This window comes from Rhamphochromis sp. 'chilingali', assembly GCF_963969265.1.
Source record: "Rhamphochromis sp. 'chilingali' genome assembly, chromosome: 20".
In the NCBI taxonomy this organism is placed as follows: Eukaryota; Metazoa; Chordata; class Actinopteri; order Cichliformes; family Cichlidae; genus Rhamphochromis; species Rhamphochromis sp. 'chilingali'.
Window position 1 is genome coordinate 4,493,591 of NC_137947.1, and position 26,381 is coordinate 4,519,971.

Consider the following 26,381-nt stretch of genomic DNA (forward strand, 5'->3'; position numbering starts at 1 on the left):
TCCTATCATGTCTCAGTTGGGTCATCCATGGACAGAACGTCCGCTCATTCAACTGAACACTCATTCTCCCCTCTCACCGTCAAAGACTGCAATCTGCTCCAGATATCAGAAGGATTTTAAATGTGTTTTGCCTCATCATGCAATATTTCTACTAGTGTTATTATAAAGGTCAGCCCAGCTATAACCATAGCATGTACAGCTAAACTTATAGCTAGTGATGAAGAACAGCATATAATATAATACTGTTAGTAAAGGAAACTGTCTAGCTTTGATACTAGATGGTGAGACTGACAACATATCCAAAGGCACCCTGTCATGGTCCTGGGTTTTTGAACCCCTGAATTTAATGTTTTTAGACATTGAATTCTTGCTATTAACAATTTATATCAATAATTATTAATACTTTTTTGTGTGGTCGTGTTGTTTGGACTTGCCTCCTTTATTATTAAATGTTAAAACATTTGAGGTTACTAGGTCACTACTAGCAGAATAATCTGTTGGTTGTTTAGTCAGAGGGATCTGTCCCAGACTCTGTGAAGTAAAATGGGCCTCATTCACTAATATTTGTGTAGAACAGGGTCTTAATTCGAGCAAAAGAGGAATCGACGTGGAGACTCAGAGTTCATGACACATGTGCACTGGCAAATTTTGTTTCTACCACTGTATGTTGGTAAATCTACACAGAGCCACACCCTCATTTCTCTATGTAAGCCAACACATTTGCCTTTGTTTGCATTCAGTTCAACTCGGTTTTATTGATACAGCGCCAAATCACAACGACAGTCACCTGAAGGCGCTTTATATTATAAAGTAGACCCAACAATATTACATGCAGACAACAACCTAAAAATTATATGACCCCTATGAGAAAGCACTTCGGTGACAGTGGGAAGGAAAAACTCCCTCCAACAGAACCAGCCTCAGGGAGGGGGAGGGAAGACAGGACAAAAGACATGCTGTGGAAGAGAGACAGAGATTATTAACAAATATGATCCAATGCAGAGAGGTCTGTTAACACATAGTGAGTGAGAATGCATGGAGTAAGTGGTAAAGTTTGAGAGAGCTAAGGCAATAATAATTTTACTGCTGAAGAAATTCAAGCCATTTCCAAGGTGGAAGTCGGAGAAGGCACACTTTTCAAAAGTGTTTCCTCAGGAGTAACAACAGTAGAGAAAAATGATGCGTGGGCTCCAATAAGCCATGTGGTTACTGTTGTATCCCCCCGCAGCACTGACTCCGGCTCAGGTAAAAAGGAAATGATTCGACATTAAAGTCGAGGCAATAAGAGAATAATGGACCGGAAGAAAAAGGAATCAAATGGAAGACATGGACCACTTTATCTGTCAGCCGAAGCTGTGAGACATGGCAATTATTTGGAAAACATCTCTAAGAGGGATATTACCCAAATATTCAATCACTACAAATTTTATTCAAGAAAAAAAAACATGCATTCTATTTACACAGCGCCAACAATGGTGATCTCAAGGCCTTTCAAAGTGGTCTGCATACCCACGCCCTGCATACCCGAATGGCCAGGTTATCCACAACCGGCTGGTTCAGCTGGATGCAGTGAATGACAGCAACAAGCATAAGACTTGGTAACACAAAGGACAAGCCACTATCATTATCAAAAGGAAAACAATAACAATAACTGGCCACAAAACAAAAGTCTAGGACAGGGTACCAGGTAGCTCTCACAAGCTTTGGGAGTCCGCTTGCCTAATTTCTGATTGGAGTCAGCTGGCTAAGGTAGTATTTAAGGCCTTTTTCTCACAAGTATTGAGACAGGTTGCAGCTTTAGTCGCTAGGCAAAAATTAGGCTTTTGTCTGAACCTCTAACCAGGGTCTAAAAACTGTCTGTCTATTTTAACATACTTATCTTCAGCATGTGGCTTTTATTCCTGCTGTGAAGCACTTTGTAACTCTGTGTTTTGAAAAGTGCTATACAAATAAAGTTTTTATTATTAGTATTCATTATATCTGTAGTCACCTAAAATGTTATGAAATATGTTACCACAAACAAAACCAAGTGTTTAGATTTAAGAACTTAAATATCCCAAAAGACTGAGCAACGAGCCATCTGCTCCTGCCTCCAAACACTTTCCTACTGTGCTGTTATTTAAAATGAATAAGCTGTGGGTCCCTCCTGTCCACAGCACTGAATATGTGGCAGTTGGAATGACAGATTATTTAAACGTTGGTGAAATGGAAATTTTTACACTTTATGCATTGAATGAAATCAGTAGATGGAGCTTTGATGTGCACACGAGTGCAGCGCGTTGCTCCATTAGTGTTTGGCAGTGTTTGTATTGCCAGTATTGCCTCTTCGTGGGACTCAGAAATAGATTGTCATAAGAGTATTAGCCTGATGATACTATTTAATACTTTGGGACTGGCACGGCTGAGAAACCTTGGCCTGACCTGCTGTTTCTCTCTGAAATGTCCCTGTAGTGAGGAAAGAGCTGGTGGAGAAAACTTGAATCCATTGGATCCCCAAAAAATATTTTTTCCTTTTAAATGAAATCATTGCTGTGGTCATGCTCTAATGCTCCTTTTTGAACAAGAAGTCCCAAATACAAAGGTGCAAGTGAAGCTGAATTAGGAATTAATTATTTTTGCAATTTTCTATAAAAAGACAATTTTTAAGAAAAGTTCAAACAAAGAGTGATTGTGTATCAGTTTGACACACAAGGGAAACAATGTGTTATTTTTTGTATGTAGTGTGGTTTGACTATGATGAATAGATGTAATAAATTAATGCACAGGAGACTCACAGACGTACCCTCCTTCACTGTTTCCAGAATAAGTTTGTATGTAACCACAATAAATCAAACAGCAAATGTTTTTTTTTCTTGTTTACTTTTTCTTGTTTATGAGCTTTCTTGCTAGCTCCCCTGTCCGCTGCATGCTGATGCATTCTTTGTCTTCTGCTTTTTAGGCTCATCAGGTGGCTGAGTATGTAATTTTGTTGTTAAAGGTGCCCTGTGGAGCTTTATTGTAAAGAATGAATGCTTGTTTACTCACCAGGCTGCATTTTGTGTGTCCTTAAAAGGTCGGGTGATCAGCTGACAGAATCAGTGAGACCTTTTCTTCAACATGATTGGGAAACCCAGTTTTTACATTTTAAACTTTTTTGTTTACCCACTTGTGTTCTTCATCATCACAGGATCAAGCAAAACATAACAAATGTTCAAATACAGCTGGGTACCTGAGACAAGTCAACATTAAAAGAAATATCGATCCTAGTGGCACCGAGTGCTACAGTGTGAGTCCAGTTGTACAAAAGTTTTATGAAACTGTTTGACCAGCGAGTGATGTTCAGCACTGCTACTAGAATTCTGCCTTAAGAGCTCCTGAGAAGTCAGAAAGTACAACCCCAACAGGGGAGTTGTACTAATTTAGACTCTTGATCCTTCAGTAAAAACAAATGTAATGTCTTTAAAAGCTTACGCTGAGCAAAACAATGTCTATACATGCAAAAGAAAACAGTTCTAACTTGCTTTATTTGCAGGGCCCAAATAATGATGAACTACAGTCAACATTTTTCTCTCTCCAAACACGCTTATATACCCTTTGCTGATGGGCTTTACTTGCAATAGATACACAGTCATATAGGTCAGCTGGAGTGGGTCAGGTATAAAGTGGGACAAAGTTAGCACAGAGTCTGGACAACCTCCTCTTGGGCAAAAATGGCTCAGATAAGCTGTGACGTCCAGTGGCTGGCAGCAGGTTTAGGAGACGCCTATCATGTAATAGCTCTAATAGCTTATCTACTCCACCTGAGCGCCATTTATCTCTGTGATTAGCCTGCAGTATTGCACATGGAGCAGTAATGAGCCTGACACCAACATAACCTAATAACTGTGGAGGTGTTGCAGCACTTTCCTGTGTGTGCCTTTGTGTAGCTAATTTGAAAAAGGGAATTTGCCTGTGGCTTTAGAGTGATAAGTCTTCTGAGTGTTAAAGATGAGTTTTGTTTTACTTCAGTCTTTTTTTTAATTAGAAAATGTTACATTTCAGTTTTTCTGCTAAAATCTTCTTTTTCATTTGTGTGTTCCACAGAGGCACCAACTTGATAAAAAGGGGTCGCCATTAAGTGGACCCAGTCGTTAACCCTAACCTCCGATGGTTTCTCAATTAACTAGTGGATGTCCAAAGGTTGAACATCATAAAAAGAAAAGACTGTCAAATTTAAAAAAATAGCTGCTTTCAGTATTTCAATTCAGTTTTATTTATATAGCACCAAATCACAATTACAGTCGCCTCAAGGTACTTTATATTGTAAGCTAAAGACCCTACAGTAATACAGAGAGAAACCCTTTGGGCAAGCATTTGGCGATAGTGGGAAGGGAAAACGCCTTTTTAACAGGAAGGAACCTCCAGCTGAGCCAGGCTGAGGGAGAGGCAGCTATCTGGGAGATGGATGTGGGTGAGGGAGGCAGGAAAAGGGACTAATGAAAACTAATGATTAAATGCAAAGTTGTGTGTAAACACATAGTTATATATATCCCAGTAAGCACAAGTAAAGCAGCAGTCCGAGAGCAAAGTGCTCTATTGTGGTGATAATGCACTATGAGGTTATTAAGACAAGATGGGGCCTTGATTATTGAAGACCTTGTATGTGAGAAGGATTTTAAACTTGATTCTGGATTTATCAGGGATCCAATAAAAATAAGGCAATATGGGAGAAATATGCTCTCTTTATACTATATACTATATAAGTCCTGTATGGACACATTTATCTAACTGTGTACATCAGTGTGGATGTGCTTTTCACTTGGTCTAAAGTACACTAAACTTACAGAGAGATAATACATACCAAACTCACTTGCATGTCTGCTGTTTCTTTCTCTGTGTGACCCACTCTGACACTAACTTACCTCAGAGGACTGCTGTCTTGTCTGCTGGCCATGTATCACCGCGTCTGGATAACTGCAGCCTAGAATATTCTGTTCAGCTAGAGGTGGCGGATGTGAGGGGAAAATAGAGGCGAGGATGGTGAATTACCAGGGGCAAATTGCCACACCGATAGCAAAGGCGTGCCACCCACTGATGATTTGCATAAATAAATATTCAGTAATTATGTTGAGACCTTGTGCACAGAAGAAGTTTCTGCAAATATCTTCCTGTCACACGTGGAACTAGAAATCTCTGTGTGAGAAATGCTTAAAACATAACCCACACTGGAGCTCTTTCCTGTCCTGACAGGCGTTTAAGGATGGCTATAAATTACTTTAAACTGTACCACAGTGTTTGGATTTTTTTTCATTGTGTTTTCCTTCACTTTCTGAGTCTTTTTACTTCACACTACACCTGTAAAAAGTAAAGCCATAAAATATTTAAAAGGCTTCTGGTTCACCTCAGGCGTCAGCGCGAAGATCTAACATCTGAAACCTGTGAACGTCTGTTTTCTTTTCCAATAAAAAAAATGCTATGTTTTGGTATTTCTCAAAGTCAGATGAATAATTTGCCAAATTCATGTTATTACTCGTGATTTACAGCAAATTGATGACATGCCAAAAAAGAGTGCTGGGAGTAAAATAAAACAGTAAAGTTGTGGGCTGGAAAACAGGCTCAACAAGGATAGGTCTTAACATTGTGGCTGATGTTGGGGATCAGGTGTTTTTTTTCTTCAGTAAGGAAACGTGGCACACAGGAATGTGTACATACAGGTGCACAAAATATGGAGAACATCCTACCTAACTGCCCCACCCCAGTCACAGAGTCACTAAAAGCTTTATGGTGATATTGAATGGAAATTGAAGCAGCCAGAGCCTTTCGTATGATTTTCTGAGGATAAAACAGACACCTGTTGTTCCCTGACGATCTCCTCCTCTCCTCCTGTCAGCGCCTCTCGGCAGCACCACTTCTCTCCCTCTAGCCGTTTAGTAACAGTTCTCAGATGAGTCCTGAAGCAATAATTAATGCTCAGAGAACTCTTCTCACAATCACACACATTTGGGAAAATAATAAACTTTTTTCTTTGATATAACAAAATAAATAAATAAAACAATGCAGACAAAGCGGCAATATTCTCTATGGAGAGTGAATGTGAGTTTCATATCTATCTATCTGTCTGTCTGTCTCCTGGGATCTGCTGGAGCCACTCACTGCCCCGAGTGGCCCGTTTACCACGAGGACCACCGCTGCCTTCACCCTGCACTCCTTCTTTAGCTCCTCTCTCAGGCTTTGGTATTTCTCAAGCTTCCCTTGTTCCATCTTCCTGGTGTTGCTTGGTACTTGATCTGTTTTACAGTCAGCAAATGTGGTTTTTCAAAATAAAAATCCACAGAGGCCACAGCCATGAATTCCAAGAGCATCAGTTATTAAAAACTCAACGGTACCTAATGTGGCAGTAACGAGAGCTGACACACTAACTGCAGATGACACTTTCTTCTGACAGTGGAAGCTCAAAGCAGGCAAAAATTATGCAAAACAGACTCATCACGTGTCACCTTCAGACCTGTGGCTACAGGGTCAACAACACATCAGATGTGTGAATGACGTGTTCTCCACACACATGCTGCACAAGGTTAACTGCAGCAGCTGCAGGGATTAGCTTTCCTGTTTAGTTTGTCACGTTTGATTTGAGTTCAAAATAAAATTTTGTGGAGTTATGGAAAAGATTATATAAAACTTGTCTCACAATGTGAAATACTTCCGAACCTTCAAATGTATTTCTGGCTGTAGGGCAGCTAATACTTTTTTCCCCCCGCTGCTGTAATTACATGGAGTCACACAGCCGGTTTCTCCCCACAGTTACCAAGTTTTTCTAATCAGATTGATTAAATCTGGTTTCAAGCCACGCATTAATCCCTGCTTCTGCTCCAGCACACTGGCATCCTGAGCATTCTTCCCTCTGACATTCACTTATTTTCCTTCTCATCTACAGTACAATTATCACCAGAGAACGCAGACCCCTGTGGTAAATGAATTTCATATCAGCCATATCACAGTCATTAGATGCACTAATCAACTTGGTCATTTTCTGCTGTGATTACAACAGCCTCGTAATGTCCCTTTTATCCATGCTGGCTAGCGTCTTCATCCCTTCACCTTAGTCTTCTCTTCTTCCTCCGGCTCCTCAGGATTTGCAGTGAATCTTCAGGTGATCCTGGCGAACCCGCGGGCACAGTTCAAACGGCGAGGCTCCCAGCCGGGGATGCAGGAATCCGACTTCCTCAAGCAGATCACCAAGGTCACCGACTTGGAGCCCAAGGCGAACAACTGCACACGGGTCAGTAACCGGGCATGTCTGTGTCTGTTGCAACAAAATGAAAAGAATTTCATTAAGGCGAGGTGATGTGACAGAATTTAACACCTTCTACTGGGACCTGAAACACCCAGTAAAAACATGTTCAAATATGCTGAAGAGGACTTTCCTAGAAATGGAAAATTTCCTTTATACTCAAACTTAAAGCAAAGATGTTCTTTTTAAGACTAACGATTGTCCCATCAGACTTTTGACCAGAACTCAACAACTGTAGACATGTTGAAGTTGGCGACTGCAGTGAGCTTTATAATACACACACAGGTAGACGGTTTCACACAGAAACATTTTTATACATTTTCTTCATTGCTATTTTACATTTTCTTCTCACAGAATGGAGACGTTCCTATGTCAGTCCAGCTGCCTGCTGCAGTACAGTTGCTCACTTTACTCACTCATTTTTACCCTTAAGGTGTATTTCTCTGGTTTTGCATAACGCCAGTGAAAGTGTATTGGGCTCCAAGCACTGCCAAGCCTGAGATGCCTCCTACTCCTGCTAATTTGCTGCTATATTGTATGCGTAGACACTTACATGTAACCTGATCAGACACATTTTAAATGAAATGCAGAAAATGCAGTTCAGATGAAATTTGAATTCCATATTCAGACATTTTTACAAAATTAGTTGTGCAGTGTAGGATGAAGCTTGGCTGATTATACATAGGTGTTATATTTAATCCTGAAACCTGGCCCCTTGTGCAATTTTAAGTTAATGAGCTGATGTCAGGCACTGCCTTGAAAGAACGTGCAAAAATTGAAAATGATTCATCAAATGATTATGTATTAAAGAAACCTCTTTATACAACTTCCTGGTCCCCAAAAAAGTCCATTCAGTTAGATAAGGCAGTTCAACGTAGTTACCTAGTTACACAGCTGTTTTCGACCAGTTCAAATCCTGCCATAACCATTAGCTCACACTCCCATCGTAAGTAAAATGATATCACTAAGAGAGGGAAACTGGATTTATCCACTTAAGGCTGCGAGTTTTGCTTATGTCAGTGAAGACCTCTCTTAGTTCTTTTAGCCAAGACATTAATCCTAATATTGACCCTTGTTTTTTGGCCCGTCACCTTCAAGTTCAAATTGTTCCCTGAAATATGTCTCAAAAGCCAGGTGTCTAGTCTTAATCTTTACTAAACTGCTAGAATACTGATAGACCGGACCTGATCTACAACGATCTACATTGGACCTGATCTACAACGATCTACAACGATCTACGTTGGACCTGATCTACAATGTCCAAAGGCTAACAGTGCTATATATTTGATATAGCTGTGGTGTGTCAGTATCTGTATCTGTTTAATTTTAACATTTATTTAATGCAGATTTCAATTTAACGGGGCCAAATAATCATTGATTAGAAGTGTTTTTAACATCCTGTGAGAGGACATTGTACTTGTTAAAGGCTGGAGAGATGCAGTTCTCACCAATGACACAAGAGGCTAAAGAAAAAATGAAGCATTTGGTGTTGCACAACTGTATCTGTGTGTCTCTACACCTTGAAGAAGGTGGAATCACAATCACTTTTAGGGAGCCCACTGGCTGTTTTCTCTTTCCGTCCTAAGTAAAAAAAATTTTTTAATGTTTTTCTTTTTTTTCTTATGTGCACACAGGCTCAAGGTCACTGAGCAAACCTGAATTCTAACTCACACAATGCATTACATTCTTCTCCACTACAGATGGAAAGCAACTTTTATTTTTACTCCTATATAAATGTTTAAAGTCCAAACATTAAGCAGCTGTGCACATTTTGTGAAACTGAATGACAGGCCAACATGTCAGGAGCAAACACTAGTATATCTCAATATGCAGTTTGTAAATAGGCCACATTCAGCCAGAGTTATCAAACTGCAGTGACCTGCACACTGGAGGTGAATCGCACAGGCTAGTGCTTAATAAAAGCCCAATTTATTTATCCAATTTATCAGTTTTAATCTAGCATGTGCACATTTGTGTGTCTGGGGCACAAATACAGCCATAATGATAGTGACCATCACAGCAGTAACCATGGGGTATCCCCCTCCCCCTCTGCTATTGACAGCATGAGTCATGCTTTAAGCTAGTGGCACAGTCTAAACTTAGACACACACAGCCTGAATTGAATAGAAAGTGCGTTATAGCGCTATCAATTCTAGTTGTGTGCTTAGACAGCTTAGATCGATGCAGCTCATCTCAAATCGCCACAGCCCCTGTTGGCACCCGGTTTTATGAAGCCACTCATCCTCTTGACAACCATCACAGAGGCGCCTTAAAGGACTTTTTGTGACAAATGGATCCTATTATGTTTTTACCTTTCAAGGAATACATGAGCTTGAGCTCAACGTGCGATGCCTACAGCTGTTCCAAAAAGTACCAAGTCTGCAAGTGGCATTTACATGCTCTCTTTGTTTTGTTTTTTGGGTGCTTTTCTTATTAACGCCTTAGAGCCAGTTTGACTTTTTTAGCTCCAGACCAGTCAGCAGTGACCACTGGTTATCCATCACACCAGTGTTTGTTGTTTTTTCAGTGGATGAATTTGAGGATCAGTGACAGAAATCCTCAGATTCAAGAGTTATTTATTTGCAATAACTTCTATAGCTCTATCAATTTTACTCAAGTTTATTGATCATTTCTTCTGAGAAATACATCCTGATAATGCCCACTGGGACATTTCATCCGTACCCAATACATCAAAAGCTACTGGCTGTTCTGTAAAAATGGGTTGGGGTGTTTATGGTTTCCCAGAGAGAGGGTTTTAAAGGATTCTGGTGGCCCTGTGATCTTTGTCCTCCCGACACCTTCAGGTTTAAATTGATTTCTTAAATGTATCGAGTTGTCTATTCTTATTCTTTACTAAATTCCTAAAATGATTAATTAGACATTTGCTGAACTCCATCACATTTTCAGTGAGTTTTACCTTGTGAAGCTTCGTTGTTTTAAAATGTTTCTTTTAGTTGCGTCGTGAGGACATCATTGCTGTTGCCAGATTTTATTTTATTTTTTTGTCAACAGCGGAGCCTCAAAAGGATCCACAGTGTGGCCCAACAAACATAATTAGTTCATTAGTTTCTGCTGCTGTTGAAGCTGAAGACAGTGAGGCTGTTGCAGAAAATGAAAGAGGAGCGTAAAACTAAGCAATCTGATGGAAAACATGTTGTAATTATCACTGACTTAAAAAGGTTTTATAGAGAATGTAAAGGTAAGTAAGACATTATTAAGTTCAATGACTATATTAGAGTTAATAACTTAATATTGATGTTGTACTACATAAGTGTTGCAATTACCTGAAAAATGCTGAATAAAAATAAGCAAAACAAAGAAACAAAATTAAAAACATCTCTAACATGTGTTTGTACAAGCTCAACTGAGTTTATTCAGAAAATGGGACAAAAACCACAGATGGGTCTGTAACTTTTGTGGGCGGGGATGAGGGGCGGAAAAACAATAGTGCTTTATCTTTTTCAGTTACACAGGTATCGCGCTGTATCGCTGATAGGGATGGGAATTGATAAGAATTTAGCAATTCTGATTCCATTATTGATATCAGTTAGCGATTCGATTCCTTATTGATTCTCTTATCAGTTGTCATTGGGTTCTCATTGTAGAATTCAAACCAGAGCAATTCTGCTTTATAAACGTGAACAGGTAGAAATAGAGGCTGCAGCCTCAGGATCTGGCTGCTGGGGTCGGCATCCACTCAGCGTTCACCTGGGGTCTTGGCTAGCTTAGCATTAGCCTGGTATCTCGACAGATGCTTGCAAAGAAGTGAAGTTGTGTTAGCAGCATAATCTGGTTGTTTCTGTCCTGGATGCAGTTTTCCACTTTACCATTTATCTCGTCCTTTTGTGCAATAAAAATAAATGCCCATATCCATCCTCTAGACCAGGGCTGGGGAGCTCCAGGCCTCAAGATGTCGCACTGGGTCAACACACCTGAATCACACCTGAAACTTCAAGACATGTTGAGGAGGTAATTTAGCCATTTAAATCAGCTGTGTTGGATCAAGGACAAACCTGCAGGACAGCGACACTCAAAGCCTGGAGTCCCCCAGCCCTGCTCTAGACTTTAGCTATTTTTCTATTTTCGAAAGGCAGGCAGACTAACAATTCCAAGGAATTGACTACTGGGAACCAATCTACGAGAACCGGTTCTCAGTTCCCATCCCTAATCACTGATGATTGCCTTGCAGTGTATCGAGTATCTCATAATATCGACATCATTATTATTATTGTTATTAAAAAAAAACAACTTTGTTATTGTGGGCAACATATTGTGTTTCTATTGTATCCCAGGTTACTCGGGATATGAACAATCCCACTGCTAGAGGAAATATGCACACACTCAGGTTAAGATTTTTAACCTGCAGTTAAGTGTAAAAGCACATAATTTTGAGGAAAAAAAATTGTAAATTACTTTTTACAGGAGGTATTTACGTCGACTGTTGCATTACTTTTAAAAAGCTTGGCGTAAGAAGCCTGCTGGAGAGAGAGATACTGATGCACCGATGTGTGGACTGGCTATCGGCCCGATACCGACTCAAATATAAATAAATTAATAATCAGTCAATCTGATATTATGACAATAGGATGATGTAGTCAACTGATCTCTATTGTCACATTATCCGATCAGTTTAAATAACAGTTTTCTTTGTTAATTACGCCACACATTAGCACACAGGTGTTAGTGAGAGTACACGGAGGAATCACAGCACAGAGTTCTCAGCATTTTGGAGTTTCACACCAGCAATGATAACATCTCTTCATGAATGCTGAAATAGTTTTTGATTTGATGACAAACTTTGGTCACAAGTGTTACACAACTAAAGCTCAGATGATGATGATGCCTCCCTGTTGGCTTTCCTCTCACCCACTCTCACTCTCATTATGTTTGGTGGGACTCTTGTTGGTAAGCTTTTAGTGCACTTTACTCTATTAATATTATTTCACTTCACCATTACAGCTTGTTACACACAACAGTGCCCAGATTTTCCTGCTACAAACCGATGATGGTACAACTCAAAGACTTGTTTACCAGTGGAGTACTTTAACTTCACTTTCTTTAAGGCTTGCATTCAAGTACTTTTTATTTTCAGAAAAAAATACCAAAGCTGCTGTTTTATCCGAAATAAGCAAATACAGAATTTAATCATTGTGGTTCAGTATATGTGTGTGCAGGTCACAGTGTTGGGTCCAAGTCCCTGATGGGTTATGGGTAAATGTTTCCTGCAGGGAATAGATAAAGATCCCCTGGAGCTGCTGGATCATCATTTACTGATGGCTGCGGCTGCTGCAGACAGCTCTGTGTTGAAACTATCATCATCATTATCAACCCCATTACACTAATGGAGGCGCCCTGCCGCTGATATTAATACAGGTTATTAGCAGCCCGTGACATCATCAGTCATCAGCCAGAGCAGCCCAGAAAGGACGATGTGGTATCAGCATTTATCACGTCAGCGTTACAATAGCAAAGGGATGTGACATCATCACTCATAAAGTCACTCATGTGAGGCTAAAACGCGAAACATCGCTCAGACAGTGCAGAACGCAGCGCGTCTCACACACTGTCACATCTGTCATATAGACACATCAGTAAAAAATGACAAGGCAACAACAAAGACTGTGGAATCTAAATCATGTTTAGTTTAAGTATATAAATAATACCTAGTGCTAAAAATCAAAAAGTAAAAGGTAAAAGCTTACTGGGTAATACAGTTTCTAATCAAAAGTATTTGTAAACATGCAGTTTGACTTTAAAAAAAAAAAAAAAACTAGACTGACATAAATCTTTGCATAAACTTTTTACACTGCCACCTCTGAAAAAGTTGAATATTAAGCACATAAGTATAATATAAAGAAAAATGTTGCCCTTTTTAGCTTGAGGTGAAACTGTGGAAACAGCAAATGCCGAAAGGTCTTATGGAATAAAATTCCAAGTCATAACAATCAGTTACACAGTAGCTACACTACTCTTCACTATTGAGCAGTGTAGCTTTCAATTTTGCTTCAGTTTTGGTCATGATTTTTATCAGGATCTGTCACTTTATCACACAAATTAAGTTCCTGTTCTGCTCATTAGATGTTACTTAAGCAACTTTGCATGATTCTGAAAGGCCCGTCTCTCTTTAGGTTTCGTTTAATTGGCTACTCCTCGTAAATAGAGGTTTAAACAGCAGCTAGCTGTTTTTTTGCCTTGTAGAGTTACATGAGGAGTTAAAGGTAAAAATATAGCAGGAATGACCTGTTGGCTTCGCACAAATACTGGAGACAATTAGTTTGGCTCTGTAGCAAGTTTGACAAATGTATCTACCTGCACATGAAATCTCACAGACACATAGAGCCACAGCGAGTGTCAACATTAAGTAGCAGAGGGGGCTGTTAATCAGTTTCAGCTGGTTTGGTGTCTTTGCGGGGAGACAACCCCAAAACAGGAATGGTTTTACAGTTGGAAAAACCTGTGTTTTTCTTATTGGGTTTGCACACGTCTCAGGAGAGACTTTGACCACCTCTCTTTACAAACTAAATCCTTTATGCTTCTTGGCTGCTGTGTGGCAACTAGTAGCTTCAGCTTTTCCACAGATAAACTCTGAAATTACTCAGACTGTAAATGGTAACTGTCAGTATCTCAGTGTTTAAAAATTCAGTTTGGCTTTGTGAGGGAGTAATGCATCTGAGTGAGAAGCACACCCTATTTCAGGGCCTGTTTTTAGTATGAACTGTAATCATTTTGGGTCTACACCTTGTTCTTGGTTTTATTGGTTAAGACTGGTCTGAACTGGCTTATTATTATTCATATTACTGGAAGATATTACTTTTACCAGCAGACACACCCTAACTCCAGCTCTGGGCACTTTGAGGACGGTATCTGGGATCAGACCATAGAACCTGAACGTCGACCTTGACAATGTAGGCCAGAAACGCTCATCTGACGGCTGGGTCAGTATCTGGAGACGACTGTCAGGAGCTGTAATGTAGTTAGATCGAGAGAGTAACGGCAACAGACAGCAGTGACAGGACAAGAAAGGAGGGGGATGGCGGGAACAGATGGAGACAGATGATAGCACAGGAGGGAAAGGAGCTCGAGGAGAGAGAAAGGATGAGGAGGGTAAAAGCCTATGCAGAGAAAAGAGGATACATAGATTGATTGAGGAAGATTTAAAAAAAGAAAGAAGACAGAATGACAGGGGACCCAGGGAGCTCTGGGGTGAAAGACTGCACTGCTGTCTATTTCATTACAAATGGCTCTCAGCTTTCTGCCAAACTTAATTTTAGTGGCATTAATGTGGCTAAACACATCTCTGACCACTTCTTGGTCTGGTTTTTGGTGACACAATCCTTAAAGCATCTTGAGTGCATTTACAAATTAGGAATGCATTTTTCCTTTCTGTCGAGTGAGAGATATTTCAGATTCAATTGAATGTAAGAACCGAGCCTGGAGAAGCTTATAGACACTGGAAGCAGCAAGTGAGGAAAGGTCTTAATAAATAAAATCCCAAGTCGTGACAATCAGGTAAATTCTCTCCAAAGATTTGGAATCACTGCTAAGCAGATTTGATTTCAGTTTAAATGAAGTTTAAATCATTAGACGAAACTGATGACGCTCATTTCCATCTTCACATATTTTATTCTTAGACTTAAAATTGAACACCATCTCTCTTTTAGCCAGGGAAACTGAGCCTTTAGAGCAGCCTGAAGTCTGAGTTCTTCGCTCTGGGTCTGGATTATATTTACATAGGCTGACATGATTATTTGAAATTTCTTGGCCATTTTGGCCAGCAGTGTGCATATTACAGAGAAGAGAGAAGTAAAACATAATTTCAGATTCATTTGAATACACTCCATGTTGCTAAGTTGCAAATTGAGTTGCAAAACTGACATGCTTCTTTTTATTCATAGTGACTTTTGTAAAAAGCAGCCTTACTTTAATCCATCTGCAGTATGGTGCTGAATCCAAAATGAGTTCTCACTTTTTCATTGCTGTGCCATGATTATCTTTTCAATCTGACTCTACTTCACTCTAGTGCTCCCTTCCTAGACTTTTGTCACAGGGAGTCTGAAGGAAATTTAAAATCATTGTTAGCGGAAGTGACCCAGTAAAAAAATAATAATAATAATAATAACACCTAAATTGGTCTGTTTTATATTAGGTAAATCAAAGCTGTGTCCTTTCTGTACAGCAGGTTCTGAAATACTGTTTTGATATAAACCACTGACATCACAGAGGTATTTAAAAGTGTCGTTGGTTGCTGGAACCCTTTTTCTTAAAAATTTGTGTCACTGTTTCGATACCAAGAGCAAAAGCTCCTGTTTGAAGGAGCAATAATTAGCACATAAGACATCAGGAGATGGCACTTAAAGAAATGTGTGTTTATTTAACTGGATGTTGGATTTAGGGGCTTGGCCCCTTTGATAGGAGTCTGAATAGAGGCAGCTCACATCCACTAAATAGTCATTGAACTGGACCTTTCCACTGTGTTGGTGCCTTTTGTGGTATGAGCAATCCAAGAAGTTTGAAATTCCAGTGCATTATTAGTCCATTACTTAGCAATCTTCTATGTGGAGCAGTTCTTTTCAAGGACCAGAGTGTAGGGCCCAGTGCTGATTGGAAGACACACAAAGTGCTAACTCTTAATTCATGTAAATGGGAGGAACAGTAAGCCAGCCATCTGGCTCGCCATGCTGGCCCTCGCCTTGGGAGAAGACATATTGTCACTCATCTACGTGGATATAGCTTCCTTTCTGACTTTCAGAACTTTATTACCTGGAAGATTGAGCGTGCATCAAGACAAAAATTAGCAGGGAATTTAAAAGCCTGAAAATCACTTGGAATATGAAACTAAAACGTTGTAGGGGATACGCAGCGCGTGTGGATGATGAAACAGTGAATGAAGGAATGCCTATTTATACACAAACTGAAAGGGAATTGAATGCAGGGGGTAAATGAGATGCGCATGTACAGGACAGGACACAGAAATAAAAAAGAAGTGAGGTTAAAAAAACAAAAATAAAACAAACACAGAATGAGATAGAGGAGGGACAATGACACCAATCTATAAATTCAAGAAACTGGGAAACACCAAAATAATTTCTGAATTTATTCCTTGAAGAGCACAAAGCAAACAGAAACCAGAGGCTCAATAAGGAAACAACACAATAGAATAATGAGGAAATAAAAGTTGTAATTCAAAGTCTAAGTAAAAGAAAACAAAACCTAAGCAGAAACTTTGAAATGAAAACAAGACACGCTGAACTAAACATGAGCACAGGGAGAAAACACTAAGGCCAAAGCTAGAACCTAAATTTCACATCAGTTCAGTTTTATTTATATTTTTATCAAATCACAACAACAGTCACCTTGAGGCCCTTTTTAGAGTGGAATAAGGTAAAGACCCTACAATAATACAGAGAAAACCCCACCAATCAGTCATCACACATGAGAAAGCCCTTGGTGACAGTGGGAAGAAAAAAAACCTCCTTTTAATAGGAAGAAACCTACAGCACAACCAGGCTCAGTGAGGGGCAGACATATGAAGTAACCGGTTCAGGGCAAGAGGAGGAAGACAGGACAAAAGAGAGCCAGAGATGAATAACTAATGATTAAATGCAAAGTGGTGTATAAACACACACAGAGTGAAAAGAAGTGAGTGAAGAAGAAGCACTCAATGCATCACGGGAAGCCTCCAGCAGCCCAGGCTATCTGCAAGGCTGACGACAAGAACCAAAAACTCTCAAATGACATAAAAGGATACAAATCAAATATAGAATCAAACCACAACCCAATACTAATAAAAACGAAGAGCTCAAGAAAAAAGACACAACAAATAAACCTGAATACAAAAACTTGAAGAGCAATCTAAAACACAACGTCAAAGTACAAAAGTGAGATGAGCTAAATACAAATATCAAGCTCAATAAAACATAACTGAATAGATTTAAAATAGATTTAAAGAGTTAAAGGAAAATTCAGAAGGCTAAAGACAAGCAGGTTTGTGTGTCTGCATGATGCACCTGTGCATTTTATTTATGCAGCATGCTACTTAAGTATGATAAGTTAGCATCCAACTTTTAATCAAACTCCATCAAACATGATGGCAGCCAAACACTACTGTTAAATCCAAAACCAATGGGTGACATCACAGCCTCCGCTTTGCTCCAATTGTGATCTGAAGAGCTCTGAAAGGAAAAAGCCAAAAACATAATAGGTCCCCTTTAAGGTAAAAGTTCTGCTATATAAGTTCCTCTTGCTCATAGGTAGAAACAGGCCTTCCCCCACCATATGCTATTAAGGGGGAAAAAAGCACAGAGCTCTCTAACCTGAAAAAGCTTTTTTTGTCTCCGAGTTGCCTGAGGGTGGAAACGAAAGCTAGAGCAGGAAATAGGACTGAGGTAAAACCAGCAGTAAGGCCATGGGAGAGAAAGTGGACTTGATGAATGAGGAAAACAGAGAGCAAACTGGGGGGAAGAGAAGAGTATACGGGGAACAGGGAGCGCACTCTGGCTGCATAATTGGCACGCGCACGCACAGATACCATTTCCCCCACAGCTCTGGAGCGGCTGCTACATTAGCCTCGTTAGATATGCAAAGCGGGCCAATTAGCAGCTCAGTGTGCAGGAAGTGACACGTTCCACCTGAAGAAGCGCAAAAACAACGTCAGTGTCCACAGCCAGCAATAAATCATGCCTTTGTGAGTCACTGTGTGTGCAGTTTCGGACACACTTGAATTATGGGCTCATTAGTTATAAACTCCCCCCCAAAAAAACTCATTTGAAACTACATGGAATGGAATTTGTTCTCCTCTCCAGGAAAATATCAATCGTTGCATCCATTGTACTGTTTTCTCACCAATATATTGCTGTGAAATTGACTGAAAACACAAGACAAACAGCTGCAGTGAGGTGCGTGCTGCTTTTGATTCAAACCATTTCGAGGTGTCAGGCTGTTTCCTGCAAGTGGAATCCCTCGCAGCACACCAGCACCATCAAATCCAACAGCAGGAGGATACAATGCTATCTCTGCTGCAGAGAACACAGACTTGTTTTTTACTCCATGGGGCATTTCATATGCAGATCATCGAGGACTGAAGGTTCAAAATGCATCTGCAATGAGTGGAAATACAACTGCACACTTGATTTAGACCAGTACATTGGTTTCATACTGACACCAAGAAGCCACTGAGTAGAAATCACCACTGATCTGTGTCAGTAAATATTGTACCTCAAATTTTTGTATTAAAATCCTAATAGTTTATACTTTCATAGAAGAATAAAAGGACAGTGATTTGTGCAGTTAAAAGGACACACCTTCCATCTCAGTAAAGATCAAAGCACCATGCCGCATGCATGTTAACTTAAACTCTGTTTTTTCCAACACCTAACAACCTTTTAGTTCCAGGGTATCACACAAGGCTTTCAATTTGTGCTAAATAAGTGATTAATAACAATTTCTGTCACTAAATCGAGATAATTCAATCAGATATGTTTCAAAAACCATCAACTGCACAAATACAGAGGAAACGAACACTCCGCCATCTCCAAGCTAGCACACAGCTACAACCTCCTGTGTGGACACACCTGTCAGTCAAAGCAGCCCCACCCCTAACTTTAAGTCTCATCAGTATCCAAAACACCAAACGGATTTGTGTGCAAGGCTGTAAACATGCTTTTTAAAATGGGAATCAAGTCCAAGTCAGGTTCTGTGAAGGCTTTTTCTGGAAACATAAGAAAGCTTGTAAGAAAATGAACAGTGAGGCACATTATCAGACCACCATTGTGCAGCTATACAGGAGGAGAGAGGAGGGACAGAGCCCCCCGAGTAGAGCTGTTCCCACTGTCATACACTCATGACAGATTTAGCCTACTATTATTAGTTGACAATAGCGGACAGTTATCAAACAAAGAGTGAAACAGTATCAGTATCATCTGCTGGTTCTTTATTTTTTTATATGTGAAATGGAAAGTAATATGATACATTACGTGTATAGTTATTACGTTTGTTCTGATAGACTTGTTTTCCTGGTGATGTTGCATTTCTATATCTCAACAATAAAATGAGTTTAATGTACCCTGATATTTATTGTAAAACCAATCCCCCACCCTCATATGTTTTTATATCTGTTTGATGGTTTGCTGGTGTATTCCTTTTCTTTGTTATTGTTGTTGCATGAAACCATCAACGGGAGTGTGTTTCACACGACTGCCTTTCTTCTACTCTTTTTTTAGTGCATTACGCTTTCTTTGCCGGCAGATTTTCTGATTCTTCCTCTTCTCTTTTTCAGGTGCTGGTTTGGCACACTCGCACAGAGAAACCACATCTCGCAAACGAGCCCAAACATCGAAAGGACACCGTCGCCATCGAGGTGTGATCGGGGCTGCCCGTCATCTCTTGGCTGAGACTTCCAGCAGCACTCTGCTTTCCTCTGCCTTTCGGGTTAATACAATCTGCTGGTGATGGACAGAGTCTCTGAGGAGCTGCATGATTCAAGACTCCTTGCTGTCTTTCAAACATGCTCTGTGAGAACTGGATAGCACCAAATACCTTTTACAAACTGGAATGACCTAGACTGTTCATTTCCTCGCATCCACAGCCTGCTGATGTAAAAAGTAAATGTTACTAGAAATGTAACATATCGTGTTGCTGAACTGAAAAGTGCCATGTGAGACGCATCGAATCATTGATATGTTTTTTTTAATTAACAATTCTGTGTCCTAATTAAAACCATGAAATTGTGATAGAATTGCTAAAAGAAGAAAAGGCTTGTGTGCCGGATGTGAGGCATACTGCTAAGGTTTCCTAGTGTGAAAGGAATGTTTAACATTTTTGTAGGGATGCACTGATACCAACACCAGTATTGTTTACCCGTTTGATACTGTGTTCATGTAGCTACTCTGATAACAGCTGTCACACAATGCTAACCTCTCCTCTAGGAGTTGGCTCTCCCACTAGTTTGTAAAGTCCTGTTCCCAAAACTTTGAGTTCAGTGTTATGACTGTCATCAGCATTTTTGAAACCAGACATCACAAGCACAGCTGTGAAACTGAAGGACACTACATGTTTATAGGGTAGCTGCTTTTCAGTCCACAAGTAAGCCCACCCTAAAGTATATTCTACTTTATTGTTCTTGTGGACACTTATTGGGACTAAAATTTGCAAAATAAGAATTGTGTTGTATTCATTAGGATTTAAAATGTGTGATTGAGATCATAAACTCATCAGGAACGTTGTTACTGTGGATTAAGGCCTTTCTAGGCTGCCACAGGGCGAGAGGAAGAGGACACCCTTAGTAGTCTATTGAAGACTCAATTAGAAACAGCAACAGAGGCAGTAAGACAACATACCCAGTCACTGCCCAAAGTCTGCAAATCCAAATGATATTAGATGGCCTTAAAGGAACATCAGTTTGATGATACAGAGCCAACTGAGCATTCATGTTACAGGAAACATTTATTTGAATTCTGTAATTAAATATCTCTGTTCTTAGTATTGGCAAGTACCCTAATGTAAGTTTGATTGAAAAAAGAAGAAGGTATTTCTGGATCCCTACAGTTTTAGAAACATGATTGTTTACTGGTACCAATTTCACACCCATGCCAAAAACTGGCATCAGAAGGCTTTCAACATAAAATTAGCTTAGCGTGAAGACTGGAAGGTAAAATATAATTATTTAAAAAAATAACCCCAGTAATGACCCTAAACACCTCCACACATCCTGTGTTGAATTTTTGCTCATTGTTAGCTAAACAGAGCAGAAATGGCTATCCTGATCCTTTAAGGAATCTGGCCGAATATCTTGCTAGCATTCTAGCAAGATTACAGTCTTTGCTATAAAATGCAACATAACCCACTACAATTTAATTTTAAAAAAATTCTAGAGATAATGTAGTAACTAGCTTCAAATGTGTTTGTAGAGGCATCTTTGAACTTTAATTAGGGGCAGGCAATTAGCTTTCCTTCTCTGGTAGTTTTTATGCTAAGCTAGGCTCCAACTCTGTAATTAATAAAACATTTTTTCCAACCTCACTCTTGGAAACTGAAGAAAGTGTATTTCCTAAATTACTGGGACATTACTATTCTTCCCATAATTCCCCTGAAAAATTTGGGTGTGTTTAAAAAAAACAAAACAGTTTGAATCCTTTTCATCAAAGTTTTAGCTCAGATTTCACAGTAATGTCAGTTCGACTGCTGGCTGTGAAATGCCAATCAGATTCTGTCAGGAACAGCCGCCCCGGTCTTCTTTGTTTAAATTAAATCACATGAATGTCTCAAAGTTAATGCTGTTAAGGTTGATTGATGCCTAAATACTATTTAATTATTAGAATGAGCTGATCATATAAACCTAATGAAGTGACAACATGCGTTTTCTCCTCCGTGTATATGAGGAATGTAATGAAGTTTGGAAGTGGCCCACATCAAGTAACAACACTCCTGACAAGCAGCCATCAATAATGTAGCATCTGTGAGCTGACAACATAGGAAACCCATCTGTCAGCAGAGAAGGAAAAAGGAATGGAGAAGCTGGTATATAAGCGGTACAACACAGGCGGCCACTTTCACTGTTCTAATGTGCAAAGAGCTCTTTTCCTGACAGCAGTATTGTCCTGAGCACTGAAGTTTAGAGGGGACTGTATGTACAGTTGTGTTTGATGTACACACAAGAAATAAAAACAAGCCTTATTATCCAGGATTCAACAGCTTTTATTTCAAATGACTCACTTGTAAAACAGGCATCAGGAAAAAAAAAGGAGAAAAGAAAGTAAAAGATCTCAAAAAGATAAAACCATATTTTTAGAGTCATTAAACAAAGATGATCACAGAAAATTTCCTGCATATTTACAGTTTTAATGCATAAAACACATCTTTTTCCCTGTACTAGGCACCAGAAAATGTAAACACACTGGAAATAAACCTGGATGACATTAAGTTATTAAGAATATGTTGTTATAAATGTTCTCCCACAGAGTGCTACAGTTATTGCATGGCAGAGGGACCCTGTACAGACATGAATCTCTGCATCGGCGCTCGGCAGTGTGATCTGAAGAACTGAAGAGTAATGATGATGTAATGATGAACCCATCAAGGATTTTCATACAGGTCCACTTTAATCTACCACTGTTCAGTCCCATTCCCGCTGCCAATCTAGCCCTCTGATTGGTCATCCAGGTTTATTTGCTGCAGACTAACTGTGCTTTTCTTGTACTACACACAACAAAACATCACACAGCGAATGGCGGAACATACGGTTACAGCATCATACATGGAAGGACAAGCATTCTGGGTGTCACACTGGTCCAGAATTTCAAATAAAAAGACAGATTTCCAACTCAGTAGTTGGGACCAAACTGCCAGTTCTTCTATATTTACCACTCAACAAAAATCTGAGACGCAGAATCACAATCAACCACTGATACAGTACCTGCTCTGCTATTTAAAGTTTAGTTAAGACATACTGTTGTGATCCCAGGATTCCAGTGGTGATTTAATTTCCCTCAAGGCGCATGGGAGAGGGTGCACACTTCAACAACAAGGAATATTTTAACTGGGTTGGAGCCCAGTCTGCACTAAACCTAACGCGTTTGGTTTTAAAACACTTCAAAACATCACAGCGAGGCCACCAAAGGCACCCAGGGGACTGCGGGACCGCCCAGCAATTACTGAGACTTAAAGGGAATGTTTGACATTTGAAGGTTTGTGTTGTGTTTTTTTAATGCAGCCATCAATTTGAGTAACATGGACAAGTTTACCTTCGGTTGACAAAGTATACTGGATAATGAGATGTGTCTCTACACACGTATGTGTGTTTGTGTGTATAAATACATATAACGATAAAAGACATGTCAAACAAAGCATCGGCTTTGTTAAGCATTAGCTCTTTTAAATAACTACGCTAACTGTGCTAATGGCTTCTGTTTGTTAAAGAGATGTATGTTCATGGTACTCAAGATGAAAGAGTGCAGTTATTGCAGTCTGTCCCTGTCATGTCGCTAGATAACTAAGCAGATGAGTCGGTGACCAGTTCCAGAAAATTCTTTTAGCTAGCACCTGTAGGTTAAGAATTGCCCTAGCGCTATGTAGCAACTAGCTGAACGGAAAGATTTTAAACAGTTTTAAAAAGTCAAAAATAAAAATAAAAACTGAAAACTACACATTGACTACACACATTGATGTTTGTCTGACATATAAGCGGATATGTAATAAAGGATAAGCTAAGGGTCGAGTAACTCTGGCACCTTAATTGTGAATCAATTGCCGAGCAGCTAACAACATACAATAACGCAAAGTCTAGAAATCAGGAAACCTGTGATAATATATTTACATTTACAGTGTGAACTGTTTGAATTGCGATACATTGGAGATTTTGTTTAACTTTAGAGAGACTTCAGTTTGTTTGTTTTGGTTGTTGTTTTTGGATCATTTTGAACAGTATCAGATTAGCATATCTACATATCGTCTGCTAAATTAAGCTAACTGCATCTAACTGCTAGCTTCAAGTTTTACAGCAAACAAAGTTTTTTCTTCTTTTTTCAAGAAAATATGTACTTATATATTTAGACCTGTGGATGTGTGGGGAAAACAGTAGTTTTAGATTATATGTCAGCAAGCCCAAGCATAACACATTTTATTTCTCTAACTTTAAAATATTATAATTATATAATACTTTATAAAAAAAGTATTACTATCAAAACAAAAACCATAAAATAGAAAAGAAAATGGAACAATTTAGGCTATTTAATTGTTTATTTAAAAAAAAAAGTCTACCATACACACAGAGATTTATTATATACCTTGGGCAAGTGGTTTCCCCACAACTGAAAACCACTGGTGTAAGTCATCAGTACACTGTCTGCTGTGGGAATAAGCTGAACCCGCAGAGACTGTAACAAGACAGCTTGACTTCACACGTTTCAAAGGGAAAATGGTTGAACTGTTTGATCATTAGTGCAAAAATAAAAGTAACACCTACTGTATTAGCAGGTCAGCGAGACCTCATTTTTTTTAGCAGAGGCTAAAAAACCTTCGACCAAAGTTTTTCTGAGCTGAAGCATTGACCTCTCTCCCCTGAAAAAACCCAGGAGATTCACTTTTTTTTTTTTCACATAAATACAGTACTGCTTGGACGATTATCTGCTACGAGGCTGTGCTTGCCCTAAAGGAGCAGGAAGGGAAGGAAGAGGGACCATCACAATATACAGTGCAGAGAGAAGGGAGAGGACAGGTAGCATAGACCAACCACAAGACAGCCATATCTACTGCAGATACTGAGAGACTAACTATCCAGTTTGGTAATGATATCATCTTAGTATTACAGACACTTGGAGTCTTTGCTCCAGCAGCTTTGTTACATCTCTTTTGTTTTCTTTGTCTTTTTCCGACAACAACAAAAAGGAAACCAGAAAAGAAAAGGAAGTCAACTATAGACACAACATAGCGGTTGCCGGGTTTTTTTCGTTTTGTTTTTTACTGCTCCAATCCATTGTGATGTCATCTTGGCCCTCTAAAGGAACTGCGGTGAAGGTGTGTTGGGGCACACGGACTGTCCTTGCTGTATATAATCAGAGCTGAAGGTACATGGATTGGTTGGAAAATATGGGTGTTTTCTTGCCATGTCGCTGCCCTCCACTCCCCACCCCACCACCACATCCTCTGGACCCCATCCTCGTCACTTCCACAGCTGAGTGCTGAGGGTCTGGCCTGAAGCCGGGGATGGAGCTGCGGGCCAACCGGCCCCAGGGGTGCCTGATTGGCTGGAAGCAGCTGGCGCAGGCCCTCCACCACTCAGAGCCATGCCTGACATCTGCTGGGTCATCTGAGATAGAAAACAGAGGAGAAAAGTTACTGTTTGAGTTCATCAGAGCAAACACAGTTATTCTGTCATTTCAGAGCCTGGAGGTGAGTGTTGGGGTTTCTCCATCCTTTAACTCCACTTCCTGGCTTATTTCCAACCCTCTTTAACATCCCCTCTGTTCATAAATGCTCCCTGCCCTCTCTCCTCTCTTTTCACAATCCCTCACCCTCTTCCACATCCCTAACTCACTCCCCTTCTTCCCTCCATTCGGTCTTATCTATTATGAATGTGCTTTGGTGCAGTGCTGCTCACTTATCTGGTCATCAGAGAGCTGAGAGCGTGTGTGTAGGTACTGTGTGTGTGTGTAGTAATGCATGTGTGTCAGCTAACCAAGCACTTATCAGCTCACCGTTCCATCTTCTGCACAAAATGCGCGTGCGCACACACACACACACACACACACACACACACACACACACACACACACACACACACACACACACACACACACACACACACACACACACTTTCATGCACTGTACAGCTGCGTTAGTGCGGACTACTGACTTCCATACACTGGGGTGAGGGCACTTTGGTCATCACATTTTAGGCAGAACTTCAAAGGTAGGGTTCAGACTTTCAGTCAGCTTCATGTTTGGACTTTGTTAGGGGTACTAAGAAAGGAGTGAATGTAATAGGTTAATAAAAGACAACTATATAAAACCAACAAACCCAAAGCATCTCAGAGGCAATTTATGTTCGCTGAATAATCTCAGTTGTAAAATGTAACCTCATACACCAGGGTTCAGAGAGCATAAGAAGATTCAGATATAACACTTTAACACCTCTTAATACCACTGGGGTTGGACACTATGGACATGCTTTATTTTTTGTTTTTTATATAATATCATATGATATGATGGTGTGATGACTGTCCATATGTTCAACACCTTTTCTCTAAGTTATTTTTCATCTTTACACATAACTTGGACATCTATGGTTTGATTTCTTTGCAGGTGTGGATTGGATGGGTTGTTACAAACTGCTGAGAATTTCATGTCAATAATATATTTACTTAGAAAATTAGTGATGTGTTCAATACTTATTTTACCCCTGTATATATTCAGAAAAACACTTCTAATTATATGAGTTATGACTTCTGCTGCAACAATCAGATGTTTGGGTGAGAATTTGATGTAAAAACACATCTGTGTTTACTACCAACCACAGATTACTTGAGTATTGTTGCTGGCCCACCCCTTTAGGACCACAACTTACTGACGGATGATTGCTTTTCAATCAACAAACTGTCTGAATTCCTCCATCAGCTGATGTGATCCAAACGCACAGTGG

At 39.8% G+C, this 26,381-nt stretch overlaps 2 protein-coding genes across 5 annotated transcripts in view; one reads left to right on the top strand and one right to left on the bottom strand.

Moving 5' to 3' along the window:
* The window catches only part of b3gat2 (beta-1,3-glucuronyltransferase 2 (glucuronosyltransferase S)), a 63,945-nt gene extending 42,186 nt beyond the window's left edge, over positions 1-21,759 (top strand). Inside the window, exons 3-4 of the mRNA XM_080869354.1 lie at positions 7,089-7,237; positions 19,524-21,759. Of these exons, the coding sequence (XP_080725480.1) occupies positions 7,089-7,237; positions 19,524-19,610 (236 nt within the window). The 3' untranslated portion in view covers positions 19,611-21,759. The remainder of the gene's footprint in view (positions 1-7,088; positions 7,238-19,523) is intronic.
* A 183-nt stretch (positions 21,760-21,942) lies between these two features.
* Positions 21,943-26,381, bottom strand: part of smap1 (small ArfGAP 1) — a 162,343-nt gene continuing 157,904 nt past the window's right edge. For 2 of the 4 annotated variants that reach the window (XM_080869346.1, XM_080869345.1), the window contains one exon: positions 21,943-25,049. In XM_080869346.1, coding sequence (XP_080725472.1) covers positions 24,903-25,049 — 147 coding nt within the window. In that variant the 3' untranslated portion in view covers positions 21,943-24,902. The remainder of the gene's footprint in view (positions 25,050-26,381) is intronic. The other 2 variants (XM_080869348.1, XM_080869347.1) reach the window with 1 other exon arrangement.